We start from the raw sequence: 18,697 nt of genomic DNA, 5'->3' as shown, positions 1-18,697 counted from the left end.
TTAGTATTCATACATGGTGTTACTGTCGTTGAGATGACTGTGAGCTTAATAAACTCCCACTGTATCTTTTGTCAGGAAAATCTCATTAATTTGGGTTGCCTTGAGTTGCTAGGTAATTTGGACGGGGACTTCTCTGATGTTTATTTTTTTCTTCATAGAGCAAACGGTGGAAATGAAATTGGAAGGGTGAGTCTAAAACATTTAAAAGATGTTTTCCAAGTGTACTCGCGTATTTTAGAAAACCATTTACACCACATCATGTGCTAATTGCAAACCTTTCCTCTGCTTATTAAAGCAAATCCCTACGTCCCTCTTCTTGCATCACCCTTACAGACTGGTTTGAGTTGCAATGTATCCTCTAAAATGATCCCCCGCATCAATTTAGAAATGCTCTGTAAAATATACTTTGTGTTACTGGTACTCATCTTTCTCCAAATACCCCAAATTAGAGGGTTTTCTGGACTTAATCAGTACATCCATGGTAGATTATTAGTAATATTCTTTGAAATAACTATATTGGAAGTAGCTTAATCATGCTGTTAAATTGCTTTAAGAGTATTTATAATAAATGTTATTTACTAAATGGTCTCTTTAAAATGTTGAGATTTATTCTTGGGCTTGTGTGGCAATGAACTCTGCAGAGCCTTAGTGGAGAAAACAGTTAACCCCAGTAGGTGCCCAGATAAACGCCGAGGCCCAAATGAGCACCCGAAGGCATCCCGCAGGCTAAGGGCATCACTAGTTTTGATTTATGACTTTGAGACTTGTCCTTTTAACTGTTGTCAGCTAAAAAATGTAGCTCTACTTGACTGATAGACTCATATTGGAAATTATCTTTAGGATAATTAGAGGACATGACATGGAAGAATTTCCCCAAAAAGAGACTTTGAATTTTGCTTCTTCAAATAAGGCTGCCTGGGCCAAATGGCCCAGATGGTAAGAGAGAGATTTCCATGTCTGGACTGTATTGTCTTGCGGCTCTTCTTGGGCAATACAGATTTTTTTCAAACTGGATGAGTGTTCTGGATGCATATTCCAAGATGGTAGTGCATGGCGAAAGGGTTAGATCATCTAGGGCAGTGGTTCTCAACCTTCCTAATGCCGCGACCCTTTAATACAGTTCCTCATGTTGTGGTGACCCCCCAACCATAAAATTATTTTCGTGGCTACTTCATAACTGTAATTTTGCTACTGTTATGAATCGTCATGTAAATATCTGATATGCAGGATGTATTTTCATTGTTACAAATTGAACATAATTAAAACATAGTGATGAATCACAAGAACAATATGTAATTATATATGTGTTTTCCGATGGTCTTCGGCGACCCCTGTGAAAGGGTCGTTCGACCCCCAAAGGGGTCTCGACCCACAGGTTGAGAACCGCTGGTCTAGGGAGAAAGGCAGGGGCTAGAAGAAGCGAGAGGAATGTCTTAATCTCTCCAGGTGGATTTCCGGGGCTACAGGTTTGGGGTTCCTTTTGTTTCCCACATGTGCTGCCTCTCTGTGCACACAGATACTTAGCGTGAATGATTTCACTAGCCATGCAGGCCTCATGGTGAAGGTAGCTACTTTGCCTAGCACCTGACTTGGCAAACCAGCTAGTCACACGTGTGCCAAAATAAATGATACAGGAGAACTGATCCAGAACACACTTTGCAAACTGAAAATGAAGACACCTAATTTATAATCCCTGGATTTGTATGGCACTTCACATTCTTTATGAGTCTAACATCGGTGACAAAATATCTAAAATTTTAAAGATTAGCGATTTAACAGGTTACTGCATTTCCTGTTTAGGCATATTTATTATTACGCTTTGCTATAAACAAATTAAGTGGCATCAGTTTTTCTCCTTACTCATAACCTCTTAGCAAACATCTATGGCAGAAAGAAAATAACTTTTTTTTAAAAAGTGAAATTAATGTTAACATCTGGCAGTAACTTCTCTCGAGCTCTTTTATGAAAAGCTTTTAGAATACAGTGTTCTTGATTGTAGAAGGGATGGGAGCGGGACACGTTTTTCAGATGAAGAAGTAGGCAGCGTGCGAGAACTCACCGTGCGGAAGGTCCGGATGGGGTTCAGGTAGCTCTCGTTGCAAGTGCCGCCCAGTTTGGAAAGTGCAGCCAGAAGTCCCCCCGCCTCCGCTGAGTGACCCCGGTGGTAGCGCTCCAGGTTGCAAGCATGTGCCACGATGTGGATGGCTGCAGACAAGGAGGCAACATGGGCCTTGAGCCATGTGGTCTCCTCCTCTGTCGTTACTTAGGAACACAAGGTCTGCATGGTCAAGCTTTTCTGCTGTGGTGTTCATAATCCCAAGGCAGAGTGAGCTACACATGTGTCTTACCCAGTGTCTTAAATGGAGTGAATTGAATACTTTCTAAAATATATTGTATGATTTTCCACATTCATACTGATTATATTAAGAAAAAAACATAAATCTCGATTCACCGTAATTTAATTATAAGCACGTGATCATTTTGGAAGTGGAAGAGGTATTGTTATCACAACATAATTTTGAATAAAACTTCTTTCCCAAGAAATCAGAAAGCATTATTCTAGAATACTGATTTGAAGCTGTCCCCACCGGGTGCACTGGCTCTGAGGCCTCCCAGAAAGTGCAGGTCAAAGTCAGCCACTGCCTGTGCCCTGTCTGGGGCCACCTGGCATGAGCTACAGAGCGATCTGCAGGTGGCTGCTACTTGTGCTGGGTTTGGAGATGCCTGGGAGTGGCCAAGCTGTGAACCACGGCCTGTTGCTACTAGTGCTGGGCCTGGGTCCACTTAGCAAGAGGTATGGGACATGCTAAGTCCAGATGCTGCTTATTTGAGAGATTCCAGGAAAGTCTGAAGCTTGAGGCAAGAGAGGCCATTTGTATTTAAAACAAACAAACAAACAAACAAACAAACGCCACTGGAAACAGCTTGGGTATGCCTGTAAGTTGGGTGGCGCTGGTTCTCAGGGAATCATGGGGGTGGGGCTAACAATGTTAGGTTGGTGGGGATTTAGATATTGTGCATACCGGCCCGCTCTGTGGAGCAAGGACCCAGAAAAGGGACAATGGCCTCTGCCAGCACTTCTGTCTGAGGAAAAGCTGCCCCTCCAACACTTTTCCCAAAGCCAGATAATTCCGTTTCTCTCCATATGTCCCTGACACCCTTTGAGCTGCTGCCCCAGTGCTGGAGCTCAGACGGAGTGATTAAGTCCATGCAGCCACCCCTTTAAGAGAATGCCTGGGACGCCAGCAGCCTCCATCTCCATCAGCTACCATCCTTGCTGGTTTTAACAGCCAGAAGTTATGGGGACTTCTCTTCCCAGCAGTGGAGCCCTGGGCTGTGGGGATGGGGTGGGGGGCTACTGTGGGACTGGGACCCCTTGCTCTTCCGGGGGACCACTGCAGCTGAGATATTCTTCCAGGATTTAACCACCACACCTGGTTGTGGGACCAGCTCCTCCTACATCTCAGCCCTTCTTAGCAGTCTTGACATGGCTTCTTTTTATCCTTGGTTATAGGACTTCTGTTCAGCTAGATTCCAGATGGTGCTGAATGATGGTTGTTCTGTAGTTTACTTGTAAGTTTGATGTGGTGTGGGAGGTTCTAAGAACCGTATTTACCTACACTGCCATCTTGACTGGGAGCCTCCTCCCTCTCTATAGGGCAGCGGTTCTCAACCTGTGGGCCGCGACCCCTTCGGGGGTTGAACAACCTTTTCACAGGGGTCGCCGAAGACCATCGGAAAACACATATATAATTACATATTGTTTTTGTGATTAATCACTATGCTTTAATTATGTTCAATTTGTAACAATGAAAATACATCCTGCATATCAGATATTTACATGATGACTCATAACAGTAGCAAAATTACAGTTATGAAGTAGCAACGAAAATAATTTTATGGTTGGGAGTCACCACAACATGAGGAACTGTATTAAAGGGTCGCAGCATTAGGAAGGTTGAGAACCACTGCTCTAGAGTCTTAAGAAGAAAACTCAGCTTCCTAATTCTGGGAATTGATGGTGTCTAAATTCTAAATCAAGACCACGAGCCCGGGAACACAGCATCACCCAGCCTGAGGAGTGTGCCCAGTGCTGCGACTCTTTTTTTCTGTCTTGTGAACTCTGTGGGGAAGCCAGCCATCAGCCACAACAGACAGACAAGTACATCCTTATGCTTTTCCTGCAAATGGAACCCCTGCTGGGTGGCCAGTTGACACCCACTGTTGGAATCAGATTCAAGTGTGAAATGAGAATTCATTTCCAGGCATAGATAATTACCCAGTTGACATACATTCTTTTTTCTTTTTTTTTCTGTACCTGTGGTGAAAACTAGAGGAGGCCACTACTGTTATTCAATCTCTACAAGTTGTGGGTGGATTCTGGGACCCTCCATGGCTGCATGTTGTGGGTTGAGGTGTGGGGGAGTTAGGGAAAAAGGAACAGCAACAATTTTTAAGACTATTGGTGTCATTTTAGTCTCTCTTGTCCTTGTAGGAAATATATTTAGAAACATCATCTTCTATTTAGCCTCTCTGTCACCTGAGTTCCTTCTATCAGAGCCATTCCCTTTCTGCCTTGCAAAGTTCTACTCATGCTTTAAGACTCAATCAAAAGTTGTTTTTAAGCAAGCATTCTTCAATTCCACAGGCACTACTGATACCTTGATTATAACATTTCCCAGACATCATTGTTATGAGTACTTATTTATATCTACACTTCCCGATGGACATTGATGCTTCAAGACTTGTTCATCTTCAACATGACCAAACAAAATTGAAACAGACTCATAGACACAGAGAACAGACTGATGGTTGCCAGAGGGCTGGCGGGGGGGGGGCGGGGGGGGAGCGGGTGGCTGGGTGAAAAGGGAGAAGGGATGTGAAGTGCAGCATAGGGAATGCAGTCAATAATATTGGAATAACTATGTATGATGCCAGGTGGGTAATGGAAATATTGGGGGGGAGACACTTTGTAAAGTATACCATTGTCTAACCACTACGCTGAACACATGAAACTAATACAAAATAAAAGTAAATGTAAGCTGTAATTGAAAATAAAATTCAAAAAAATAAAAGCAGTTAACCTGAAAAAAAAAAAAGACTTGTTTGGCTTGAAACCTCAACACCTGGCACATTGTTTAGCACCAGTATGTATGTAATAATGATTTCCCAAGTGACAGTGAAATTGTAGAGAGAGAGAAGGGTCAGGGAGTTTATCTGTAGATGCAACATTGTTGGAATAGTGTTTTTTGTGCTGATGTATATTACTTGCACATTTTTTGGTAGCCTTTGTTTTGGTTGGGGCCCAGCTATGAAGGCAAAACCCATGATAGTGTTTCTGAGTTTGTGATATTGATTGTCTCCTTATGGGTTCTGTGAGGTTAGCACCCAAGAGACTGTATTTACTCCTTATGTTCCATTCGTCAACATATCCAGCCATGTCTATGAAGGGGCTGCCTTATTTAGTCTCAGCATCTTCAAAGACAGAAACCTTATATAGCAGCAGTCTCTTCCTATGAGTCATGTATAAAATAGGAACTACTTGCTAAGTTAAACACGAACCATGTCGGGTATTCCTAATAGCTATTTTCTGATCATTACTTGCATGTTTGAAAAAACAAGTAATGTTTCCCATAGATAATGTGTATTGAATGCTTTTTATATTCTGAACACTGTTATAAATGCTTTAAACATATTATCTCTTAATCTTTAGGTATTTTATTCCCATTTAACAGACCAATATTCAAAACATCAAGGAACTTGTAGTTATTAATGAAAGCTGGGATTAAACCCTGTTTTCCTGACTCCACAGCCCCATTTTTTTTAAATCTTTAAGTTATATCGTGGGCTTTTTTCATGAATCAATAATTGTTTACCTTACTTTTTACTGAAAGCAAATACCTCCCCTGAGCTTAGCTAAACTCTTCAAATATTTACTGGTCTCTTTAATCTAGAGTCAAATAGCTCCTAAGACTTATGAGTGAGCACAACGTTTGGAACCCTCATTGTGGGTGGGTATAAACCAGCCGTGGGCAAACTACGGCCCACGGGCCGGATCCGGCCCGTTTGAAATGAATAAAACTATTGAAAAAAAAGACCGTACCCTTTTATGTAATGATGTTTACTTTGAATTTATATTAGTTCACACAAACACTCCATCCATGCTTTTGTTCCGGCCCTCCGGTCCAGTTTAAGAACCCATTGTGGCCCTCGAGTCAAAAAGTTTGCCCACCCCTGGTATAAACGCTGCTTTCACACTCCACCCTTCTACCCTCACTTCTCTGCTCTTAGCTCGCTTTTATTCTCCCTCCATGGACTAAATAAAACACACCAGACAGAGAGGGGAGCTGTTCCCATTTTGCAGAAATAGATCCTGAGCTTCAAATAAAATTAAGTGATATCTTTCCCATTACCTTATCTACATGTGACCGTTGGAAAGGGAGTACAGGATAAATTCCGTGTCTTATAGTCTACATTTTATAACAGCCTTATGTGTAATGAGTTGTTGATCACAATCTTTTTTCTATTATATGGATTTCCACATGAGAATTTTATGCTGTGAAAACTAAATTTAAGTATACTTACTGAGAGAGCAAAAATATTGAACGATTTGTGTATTGCTATTGCCAGGTCTCCCATAACAGAGCTGAAGAAACGAATGAGGTAGAGTAAGAGAAGCCAAGGTGCTTTTCCAGAGGTAGCTCCTGAGGGAATCGGTTGAAAACTACTCTTTCCAGTTTTTTGCATGTGCTTTACAATTCATGTTCCTTTGCTCGAGCTGCCTCCATCTTGGGTTTTCTTCATTTTTTTTTTTTTTTTTACAGGTAGAAGATAAAATGTAGAATCTCTTATTTTGTGTATCCCAGTAATTCTCAGAGAGAAAACTGCTTGTGTCTACTTTGTCTAAACATGTTATTTCCTCTTTAATCTGATCCTAATGTTATTATGATCATGACTTGGAATTAAGAATCTCCCAGTTACCAAATCCAGGGCTATGGGGACCTGATAGATACCAGGAGAGATGCTGATTTTGTTCATTTTCAGACATTATATTTCAGATTCTTCGCTTTATACATTTTAGTTGTTTTAGTAGGAATAACCAAGTCACCTAAGTTTAAAGGGACAGTGGTTTCAAGTATGTGGCCAAGTAGTGATGCGACTTTACTTTTCTTTCTCCGGAGTCATCAGAATCCTATCACGTTATTAGATTTGACATTATGTAGGAGAAAGAATAATAAAGAGAATACCTCTTAGTTACTTGACTTTTTCAGCCTGTTTTCTCATCTGTGGAATGGGTGAATGGGACTGAGCTACACGCTATGGGAGCTCCCTTCTAGCTGCCTGCCTTTTCTGTCTGCAGTTAACCAGGAGCATTTGTCATCTAAAAGGGATCTACAGTCCAATATGAAATAATGCAAACATGACACTCATGCTTTAAGATGTTTTCAAAGTCAACACTGGCTTAAAGAGGCATTTTAAGTTCTTGTGGCAAATCCAGTGCCATCAGCTGCACAGGTGGGCTCCTCCTGCTCCTCAGAACTTTGTGCTGAGCCCTTGGAAGAACAAGATAAACATTTCCCACCCAAAAGCCAGGCTAAAAGCTGCTGTTATGGGGGTCTTCCCACAATTTTATTTTCTCACCAAAGCACTTTTACAGTTAAAAGAGAGCAGCGATCTTGGACATACTACAAATGCACATTTAATTGGTGTGTGAACTTTTGAGTTCAGATAAGGAGCTTTTATTGAAGAGTGAAGCAAAAATATCATAAAGGCTACAATTAGAGCCAGTTGCCCTGAGAAGGTTCCTTTTGCTTCTTTCTTTCCTTCTTTATATTTTTCAGGAGACCAAAGGAAACACGGTGGAGGGAGAATCTGGGAAGGGGGGCGGTCGGTTCCTGTTATCTTTGAGTTGGTCACCTCCTAATGAAGCAGCCATTGGAAATAGAGCCAGGGACAAATCCTGGCTGCACTCCAACAGGGAGAACCTGGCCCCAAACTTTCGACTCTGTGGTCTGATTTCTGCAGAAACATATATTGACTGTGGCACCCTGCGCACTCCACTCATTTGTAAATTAAATTTCATCATGTTTGGCAGGGCTGGGGTGGGTGGGAGAGTCTCCTTGGAGCTCCCAGTGCCTGAAGCAGACCTGGATTAGTAGCAATTCTTTGGAGATGCGGGTCCTGGGAGTTAGGGCCTTCTCTACCTTGAGGCCTCCAAATCTTTCTTCTCAGTACCTGCCTCCTTCCGAGCTCACCCTCCTGCCTCATTCTGAGCTCAAGCCACTCAACCTGTCCTTGTTATGTTTACTGAGCTTTGCAACTTAATTTTAGCAATTGATCGGGAGCTGCACTTGGGTAATTGTCATCCCCTGGAAACTAGCAGATGCAAGTTGCAGAATTTGCTGGAGGGAGCTGCCTGGGTCGCTGTTTACAGCCCCCTTTGCAGGAAGCTCATGCTGCAAGGACTGCTAGCCAACTGCAAGGGCCTCCGAGGTCGACCCGTGGACCAGGGAGTCCAGAAAGATCTGCATTAATAAGAACGAACAGGCTGTGAAACTATGATTTGTATACCAGGGGGGTTAGGGGCCCCGGGAAATGATCTATTGGTGGCGGAAGAACGCCGGCAGCTCTTATCACAGGCAGGCAAGCAGGCAGGCAGGAAGCCAGAAGGAGAAGGGTTCCCGTCGCTGCCTTTTCGGTGATGCCCTTGATTACAGAGACCATTGTTAGCCTCCCCCTCCTCCTCCCGGCCTGCTTCCACTGGGCTCTAATTACAGCCTTTAATGATGTGACCAATTAAAGTCTGCAGCTCAACTTCTAGGGGAGCGGATGAGAAATCAGAGGCTGGCACGCAGGCGTCGGCCCGGACGTGCCTCTGCCAAGGTTACACACCTCTCTGAAGCCGGTGGGCTGTTTGAAGAGCAGCCTAATGGGCGATGCTAATAGAATAAGCACGGCCCGGGACGCTTCCCGCGGCTCCCAGGCGGGCACAGCAGAAGGACACAATGTGAAAAGCAACCGCACATCCGTGAAACCAGGCTGCGTTTTTTTTCTTGTTTTCTCTAAAAGCGCTGTTGCCAGCTGCCTTTCTGAGTTACTGTGAGATGTGAGCATTGCTTTGCCAGGGTTTGGGAGAAGCCACCTCTCCCCACCCTCCTGCCTTTGCTACGATCAGAAACCCCTGCAGCCCGCTGGTTGCCATGGCGGTGGCAGAAGAGGAGTGGCGGAGCAGTGGGGGTTCAAGTGCAAGGGGGCTGGTTCTCTCCAGGGGTTTGTGAGGGAAAGGAGGAGAAATAGCACCCTTATTTTTCTTGTTGCACCAGGATCGGACTCTAAGAGAAAGTTACAAAGATTCTATAAACAGAAGGAACAACAACAACCACAAAAACCCCCACAGAGTCAAACCACATCAGAAAAGAAAGCCAAGAACAAGGGAAAATGTGTTACGAAATAGTTTTTTCCTTAAATCTTTGGGCATCAAAGGTTTATTATCTTGGACAATTGGCATCATTTGAATTTCTTCCCTGCCCACACCCTGTTTTCTGCGCCCTAAACTGCTCTGGGTTCTCCAAAGGACTCCTGTCATGTCTTGTACCTTCCCAGTAGTTCCGTCCCATCTCTTCTGCCTGCTGGTCGGCGCCTACTCATCCTCAGATTTGGCCAAATTTGTTGAGATTCTATTATGAGCAAGGATGCATATGGCACAGTCTCAGGCCCTGGGGTAAATCAGAGACTGAGAAAGTTCTCTTGCTGGAAGAGGTGTGACTATGGCCACCAGGGGAGGGGGGTGGACAGCCCAGCCCTGGTGGGTCAGGGGGAGGCAGACCAGGCAAGGGGTCCTGGATGAAGTGACATCTCACCCAGTGAGGAAGGAGAGGAAGAGCATTTCAGACACGGGAAAGCAAGAGCAAAGCACAGACATGTAGGAACTGCCAGTAGCTGGGTACACGAGGAGGAAAAGCAAGGGAGTGTGGGAGAGATGAGACTGGACTAGAAGGCAGGGCTTGACGAGGGAGCCTGCCCACCATGCTAACCTTGGATTTCATTCTCTTTGCAACTAGCATAAGTGAATGACCTTGTAGTCAGTAGGTTTCCAACCGATCCACTCCTGACAGCTAGCTCCTCTGCACATTTCTAGGGATGGGTAGATTGTATCAGTGTTCTTTTAATTCCACAGAGGGAAGGAGGGGCCTTCTCTGAGACCACACAACCGATCTCCTGCTACAAGGATATATGATAACTTGATTCTAGCTGACTGCTGCCCTACTGAGTCATACTCCATTCTGAAAACAGTACTGACCACCCCAGTTTGAGAAGATTATGGCGCCCAGTGGAATGAATATATTGCACTTGGGAGACATTTGATACACACTGCTTATGCATTTGTGCTGTTGATATATGATTACATATAAAGAAATTTATGTGCTCAAAGGTTTAAAACTATTTCATAACACATTTTCCCTTGCTCTCTGCCTTCTTTTCTGATGTGTTTTGATGCTGTGGGTTTTTTTTTTTGTTGTTTGTTTGTTTGTTTGTTTTGTTGGTTGTTGTTCTTTCTGTTTATAGTATCTTTGTAACTTTCTCTTGGAGTTTGATTCTGCCTTTAAGTGATTGCATAGTGATAACATCCTTCCTGCCATGTTACTGTGTCTTACCTCCTCTTTTAATGCAGGAATTAAAGAACTTAAGATTTTATTAAAACTTAGAAATCTCTTGAATTCCTTCTCCAAGAGCCTTCTACGGAGCAATCCTGAATCCACTTGGACACCAGCCAGGGCAGGGAACTCAGTACTCTCAGGGACCCTCGCTCTAATTTTGGATCATTTTCAAGGTCTGGGAAAGACTATTTCTGAGCTGAAACCTTCCCTGAGTCTTCACTCCTTCATGCATTCAGTCATTCATCAACGGTTATTGGCACCTATGTATAGTCCTTAGCACTGTTGTAGGCCTTGGAACACAAAAGTGAATTAGCCTTGCCCTTTGCCCTCCACCCCTTAGCTGGTTTCCTCTAGAACGTGATGTCCTTTTACTCTTATTTCTTAACAAACTACAAAGACCTTTTGCAAACATCGCCTGGGTTGGTTTAATCTGGTGTTGAAGACATTGGTGGGGTAAACTCCCCACATCTCTTGCCACACACCCCCAGTTGTGCTAATTGGCACTCGGGCACCGTCTGTCATGTCTTGTTGCTTAATTAAATCCACATTTGTTTTGAGTGTTCTTTTTACTCTGCTATTATTTATGCATGAGAGGATAAAAGCAAATGAGGAAAACATTTTATAGTTAAATTAGTTCGAGGGAAACAGTCCTGAATCATAAGTCTTTATCGCTCAGATAGCTTTTTATTTCAACGTAATTTTTGTCCAACAAAACCACAAGCTTGTTGGTTACTACCTCTTCCCCCCCAACACACACACACTTGTCTTTCTCCCCAGAGTTTAACCTTGGCCTTGGATATTAATTTCTAGTGCCTTTCTCTTGTTTTCCAATTCAAGAAATAACAATAACACTTTATATGCCTATAAAGCTTCACATCTTTTCAAGATCCTTTTATCTTCACTAGCTCAGCACTATTCAGAACCTGTTCACAGGATCTTGCTTTTCTGTTTTCTTTTTACTGCCCCTGATACCATTTGATAGGCACTTCCTTATGACTGTGAGTAAAATTTTGAATATAGGCCAATTTTATTTCTGATGTGAATTATATTGAATCACAAAGTATTCAATAGTCAAATAGGCATTTATCATTGTATTAACACCAAGCTCAATTATTCACAGATAAAAATGAAGTTTCATAAACTTTCTCCGGAGAAACAGAAGGCTTGGTAGAGAAAATTGCATGAGTGTAAATTAGAAATTAAAAAACCCATTTGTCTAGATGGAAGGCAAAGATTCCTTTTACCTCAGGGTGAGCCTGTGGTGAGAGGAAATAAACAAAGCTCTAAAGTTAAACATTAGACATTGTAAAATCCATCAGTCAATTAATAATAAGCACTTACTTGCATTAACGGCTATCCCATAGGCCACCAGTTTGTGGAATTTGAGGTTTTTGTCTAATTGCCTTCTCCACGTTCCTCGGCAGCACTAGGATAACAGAAATCAAAGTCTTGCTTTGGGAAATATCACAGTGATGACAGTGTCATGAGAAATAAAGAGAGGACCATACTCTGCTTCTAAATACTGAAGGTGGGGGCAATGTGACACAAACACAGTGGACATTCATTAGCCAAACAGGCAAAGCCAAATGGTTATTATTGGCTTCCTAAAACTTCAACTCAATAAAAATGACTGTGTTAGTAGTACCCTGGCGATAAGTCAAAACTCTACAATAAACCTGCTCATATTCATGCTCAGCTTATTTAGAAAATTAAGATGATACCCATCATTGTCATTGATGTGGTTTGGTAGTTTATAAATTACCCCTTATTACACAAAGAAAGGCACTACTATCACCTACATCTAAATACTCATAAATTTACAATGAATATATATATATATATATATATATATATATATATATATATATTTGTACATATATAAAAATTTCTTTGTCTATTAAAGGTTTTTTAAGGTCATCTTTCTATGCAGTGTGTTGCTCTGTTTAGCATGAGCCACAGTTGAGTACCCAACACAGTGAAATCAATATAATTGGGAAATGTTCCATTATGTCCGGTAGGGGTTAAAGTATTCATAGTAAAATCTGTGTGCTGTGATTGTGCTTTCTGGTGTTGAGAACTCAGATGTTTCCATAGTGATATTTGGCTCAGTTGCATATTTGTCTCCTTTCAATCAGAAATGGTAATAGTTCAAGCTGTTATAATACTTCTGTGTCAATGAATGAGCTCAATTTTATTAGCCCTACTTTTCAGATGGAGCAAATGTATCAGGGAAAGGTTGAGCGCTGGCCCAATGTCATGCAGGGAGTCAATGGCAAAAACAAAAGTCAAGTCAGATGGACCAGTTTCTGATTTTTCAGTTTAGCCATTGTGTTCTCTTACAAAGAAACAAACCTGGATTTAAACAAGATTATTGGGAATTTCACAATAAACCACATCTCTGTGTTCGAGGGCACTTCTGTTAGTCATAACCACTAAAATTATTTCAAATACTTTAGTACTTACAGTACTTGCTCCTCTTATGAATGAAATAAGGTTCCGACTGACGGGTAATAGAATTAGCATGCAGTTAAAATTCAGGCAGACTGCAGATGCTCTTGCCCACGCCAGTGTCGACTGTCCATATGTAAAGATATGAGAAAGAGGAACAGTGAAAACAAGGAAGCTGGGAAAACAGAATGCATTTTGTTTTCTAAAATGATAATGTGTAGTCACCAACTCTACTTACCCCCAGAATAACTCGTGTGTAAAAGAAAGACTCTTCCTCTTCATACCAATGGAATGTGTCGAAAAACAGATATAAGTTAACTCCCAACCAAGAGAGCTGGAGTAGAATGAAAAGAGAACAAACCAATACGATCCTCAATCTTTTTTTTCTTTTCATAATCACTTGGGGTTCTTCTTGGGGTTCAGTTCAAGTGAAATAAGCTTCTCAATATTAATCAGAATGAATCCATATAATTATTTTATAGGTTAGTTTTTAACAGTAATTATATTGGTAAGAAATCGTTACCTTAATAAAAAATATTTTAAACATGTATGTATATTCTTTAAGGAATTTTATGAAAGTACAAAGCCTTCCTAATCAGCATTGCTCTGTAACGTTTTAAATCAACGCTATCAAGGAGAAGGAGGAACTGTTTAAAGACAACTCAGAAAGTCCTCCAGAAAAATTCCAATTTCATAGTCTAATTCAAAGACCTCATTTGATTTAGAGAAGCACTCATACATTATGCAAAAACAAGCTACTTGACTTTAAAAATAATTAAAAATAAACTCAATCGGAAAACAACTTTACATGATTCTGCAAGGGTACATTAAATATATCTACTAAATGTTTTCTAACAAGTTTTATTCTTTTAACCAGAGTAATTCTTGAAGCCATTCAGCATCCCTATACACGTTATTCTAAAAATCAAAGACGACCCAATATATACATTTGAAGTTGAATAGCAGAAATGACACTTACGACTAATATGACAGAGAGACTCTCATTCAAAACCCAGCACTCCATCACGCAGCTTCGCTCTTTTTTGCTGTTGGCAAATTATTCCTTTCATTCACCTGAGTTACCTCCTTAGTCAAGGCTCCTCTGCTAAATTATTTTGTCTTTTTGTCTTAGGAAGCACCTACTGGGAGCAGCTCTCAAGGAATTCCTAATTAAGGACTTCATGCCAAAGGCACATCACCGAGCTGACACGCCTCATGACCTGGATGAATATAAGGCAAGTCTCTGTCTAATGATTCCTTTCTTCAAAGATCTCCGACGCAAAGAAAGCTCATTTTATTAAATTATCCTCATGTACTTTATACCCCACTCATTTTCTGCATGATTGAAGTCAAGATGATAATAAGTCTTTATGTAAATTTGAGAAATAACCTAACTGCCGAAGGTTAGATGCAGCAAAACACTCCACAGGAGCTTCCTCTACTTCGTTTATTTTCTCTTATTTCCTATCCTCCCCTTAAAAAGTAAGCTCTTTTAAAAGAGAGAGAATGGCGTGTAAATAAATATGAATAGAACACTCTTTTGGAAGACTGTGAAGAAAAAGGAAAAGATCGTTTAAAAAAATCACATACAGGAGAACTCTCATAAACCTGAAAGTGTGACTAGAAAGAATGAAGTAGATGATTTCTGTGGGCTTAATGAAATAAATCCAATTTTCCTAATCCCACTTGGTGCACCCATGAGGTAAATGAGAATACCCTGATCCCAGGAGTAGCTGTGTATGAACCTGGCCATGCTCTGATTTCATGTGTCAAAGTTGTTAAATGCAATGACTATGACAACTCTGGTAACTGAAGTTGTCTCAGTTGAAGCAATTTTCTGGCTAGTCCTGGCCTAAGTATTTTATTTAAAAATTTCAGACATTGAAGATGAAAACAGGAGGATATTTGAATCATTTGAATGATTGCCTAAGCTTTCTGTGTCTTCATATGGTGAATCTATTTAGTTGTCCTAAAAAGAATAAAAAATTGAAAAAACCTGGTAGGAATAATAATAATTTATTGACCAATAATAATAATCCTAAACTTTAAATAAATAATACAGGTAGTAGGTTAAGAGCTTTTTGAGAATTGTCCAATTAAATCATACATTAAGTATATGGAATAGGTATTTTAGAGCCCATTATACAAATATGGAAACTGACCCAATGAATCTTGTAGTAGAAGCAGTTGGGACTTGAATTCAGTTCTCTCTGACCTGAGCATCTTCATTTTTAAACACTACCTTATGCTGCACTTTATGAAGTAGTAATATGTGGATTTGTGCATCAAACACACTTAGTATACAAATATTAGTTTCACTCCTATAAATTGGACATATTTAATAGCAATTAATTTAGTTGATTAATTTCAAATAAATGGGTTATATGTGATTAAGTTTGCTATTGCCACATAATGCCAATGAATTATATAAAAACCAATAGTTATTCTAGTTTATGAATCATGTTTTTTACTTTCTATATTAAAAAAATGTCTTTAACATCTTGGGAGCCATGCTAACACTGGGCAGAGCCTGTCCTTCCCAGGATAAGCTAATTCCTGTGATAGCAAATGACTTGCCTGAAAACACATCTTTGATAGGCAAACAAACCAATCCAGAGCTCATGGCCCCACTCACCTCCTTCATCAAGCTCTCACACACCAATTCAACATTCTCTCTGCCCTATTTCACCCCAGGGCCACGTATCAGATAACTAAGAACCATCCCTCCAGCCCAGAGTATTGAAATTCTCCAAACTATTTAGTCCTAAGCTTCTTCAGCTTGCCCACCCAGCCTTGCTCATTCTTTTCTGCAAACACCACAATAAAGGCTCTTCTGTCTCCTTCTGCCTCCTGACTGACTGGTGCTTCCCCAGGTGCCCCCTCCTTTTGGGAACTACAGGTGCCAGGGTCCAGCCCCAGGGATCCAGGGGTTCCCAAAGGTGTAGATGGAGTCCGTGAAGAATGTTTTACACCGAGACAGCGTTCAGAACTCTCTAGCTCTCTTTAGTCTCCATGGATCTTCCTGTGCATGGCCGAGGCCACAGAGAAAGATCCGGAGGCAAGCTGAGCCTTTATTTTATAGTCAGAGGTAAACATGGTAGTGGTTACCAAAGTTACACTGTTCTTGTGAGTTTCACTTGTTTACACTGTTCTTGTGAGTTTCACTTGTTTTTGTTCTTGTTGCACTTCCCTTCGCCCATTAGCTTCCCAGGTAAGATCTAGGGAGCATCATAAGGTCAAACCTAATTATGCTTAAGAGGACTGTGCCCTCTAAGCTGGGACTTGTTTGTGACTTTGCCAACAGGTCGGTCGGAGACTTAATCCTATATTGGCTCCCCACATATAGGTAACAAGCTCTTATTTCAAGGCAGATGTCTCCATGTCTACCATCTCACCATACTCAATTAGAACAGATTCCATTCAAAACCCCCCATAGTTCTAACCATCCTGAACTTTGGTATCGCAAGTTAAACATTTTGATGAATAGGTGAGCTTTCTATTTGTCAACCAGCCCTGACTGTGTTACCTCTTTTGAGCTGTAGTTTCCACATTTGTTTAATGGGGCTGATTATGTCTACCTCCCATGAAGCCCTTCTTGTTTCTCCGTCATCTCCAGTTCTCCTAACAGACACACATACCCCCAGACCCTCATCAACACGCTCACACATGAGATGATGCCTCTTTAGCTGAAGTCTTAGAGTTGCCAATAAAAAGTTAGCAAATTTTCTTCCCTTTAGAAAAATACATCTTTCTAAAGGAATTCCCCCTCTAGAAATATATAAAAGTAGAGATATTTTGGCAACATTAACCTGAGGTTAGAGTGCATTTAGTGAAATATCTTCAGTTGTTTCTTTAACAGTGAGTATTATAAAGATGTGAAGCTTTCATAGACATTTCCTTAAACCAATAATCTTCCATGATGAAATGACTTGTTATTTCTCAAGTGTTTAGGATTTACATATCTTAGAGGCCTTATTCAGTTGGGTTATAAAATTAATTCAGATAGAATACACCTAGAATTTTATACTATCGTGTCTATTTTAGATTCAGTGAGTGTGAGGAAGAGTTAGAATTTTCTAGCCTTCTGTACTTTTCACACAGTGTTACAAATGAGAGGTATACATTGATAAATAATAATGTGTGGTCATTTTTGTTGTTGTTAATTTCTGAGGATATTTCTTGTGGTGAAAAAAATTGGAAGGTTTAGTTTTAAGAACATATCTTTGCATGCTTCATTCTTATTTCTAAAATGTGTTCATTCCTCTTTTGAATATGTAAAGGTACATTGTGTTAAAATAGAGCTATTATTCACTTATAATGCATAAGAATGGATCATTATTGTATTATGAAAGCATAAGTCATGACTTAATTCAGCATTTTTCTTCCTGGGTTTTATTTTTGTAGAACTTTCCAATGTTATTTAGTTCATTCATAAAAATTGTGAACTTCAAATGATATTCAGATTCATTCAGAGCTCAATGGTTTTAAGCAATTGATGGACATACCTTTTCTTCTCAACATTTTTATTTTCACATTTAGAAATAATTCGATAACTCCACTGGTTGGTTTACAGCATTGGAAACACACTTTATAAGACTCAAGGTATTATATCATATCACACCCCCAAGTTCAACTCAGTTCAGCCTCTGGGCTCCTTCCCAGAAGCTGTTTTGCTAAATGAGACATTGTGATCCCTCTCGTTATTCTTAGTTCCCCTGGTATCGCTCAGGAGTGCCGACCGTGCCTCAAATGTCTGCCTCAGTTTGTACTTCAATGAAGGAGTCTGTACAGATCAGCGTTTAAATCAAGACTATTTGAATTAGGCCAAGTTAATGGGATTGCACCTAAAAAGAGAGGAAGATGTGCGAAATCTACTAAAGTGATATAAATGCTCAGAATTTGATCTAGTCTCACCTGATTATTCTCATTGCAAATACATTTTATTTCTCAGAACAAATGAAGTGAAATTTGCATTGTTTGTTTCCAAGGTAGGGAGTCTTTGTAATTAAATGGATATATGCATTTAGCTCTTCCAGAAAACACACAAAAGATGATGTGGGCTTTTTCCCTTGTAAAGATCACCAATAACAAACTTCCTATAAGGAAAGAGTAGGAGGGAAACAGAACAAAGATGTTTACAAAGAAAGGCTAGTTGCTTGTAGATACGAACACAAACTCTGCATTGTCTACAACATAGTCCTGGACTGGATTTGCTCTATTATATTTTTAGTTCTTTTTAGTTTCTTCATTAAACAGTTGACCCAACAAAGAAACAGTTTGATCCTCAAGGGCAAGATTGATCATCTCGCAGCGTTGGCTGCTGCATACTAAGATCTAAGTTCCCCGTGGATATAGCAGAGTTCCTAGAGTATAAAAATAAAGTGCCAAATTTCCCTCTTCTAAGCATTAAACGTTGTTTTTTCATTTTCCTAAAAACATTTATATATATCTAAGTATTACATTGAAAAGAAATGAATAAAAAAAGAAAAAAATACAAACATATAATCTCAAATTCTTCCTGGTTATCTTGAGGAGCATTTGTTGTGATAACTATGCATTTATATTAGATAAGTCATGTCGGGTAAATTCTA

General features: G+C 40.4%; 1 protein-coding gene across 1 annotated transcript in view; it reads right to left on the bottom strand.

Moving 5' to 3' along the window:
• The window catches only part of NOX3 (NADPH oxidase 3), a 52,954-nt gene extending 38,778 nt beyond the window's left edge, over window positions 1-14,176 (bottom strand). Inside the window, 6 exon segments of the mRNA XM_059699988.1 lie at window positions 2,060-2,205; window positions 12,000-12,084; window positions 13,122-13,232; window positions 13,345-13,440; window positions 14,086-14,142; window positions 14,144-14,176. Coding sequence (XP_059555971.1) covers window positions 2,060-2,205; window positions 12,000-12,084; window positions 13,122-13,232; window positions 13,345-13,440; window positions 14,086-14,142; window positions 14,144-14,176 — 528 coding nt within the window.
• Between the last annotated feature and the right edge of the window lie 4,521 nt (window positions 14,177-18,697).

Source organism: Myotis daubentonii, chromosome 6 (assembly GCF_963259705.1).
Source record: "Myotis daubentonii chromosome 6, mMyoDau2.1, whole genome shotgun sequence".
NCBI lineage: Eukaryota > Metazoa > Chordata > Mammalia > Chiroptera > Vespertilionidae > Myotis > Myotis daubentonii.
The sequence above is the reverse complement of the archived record's forward strand: the minus strand, read 5'-3'. Positions and strand labels throughout refer to the sequence as shown.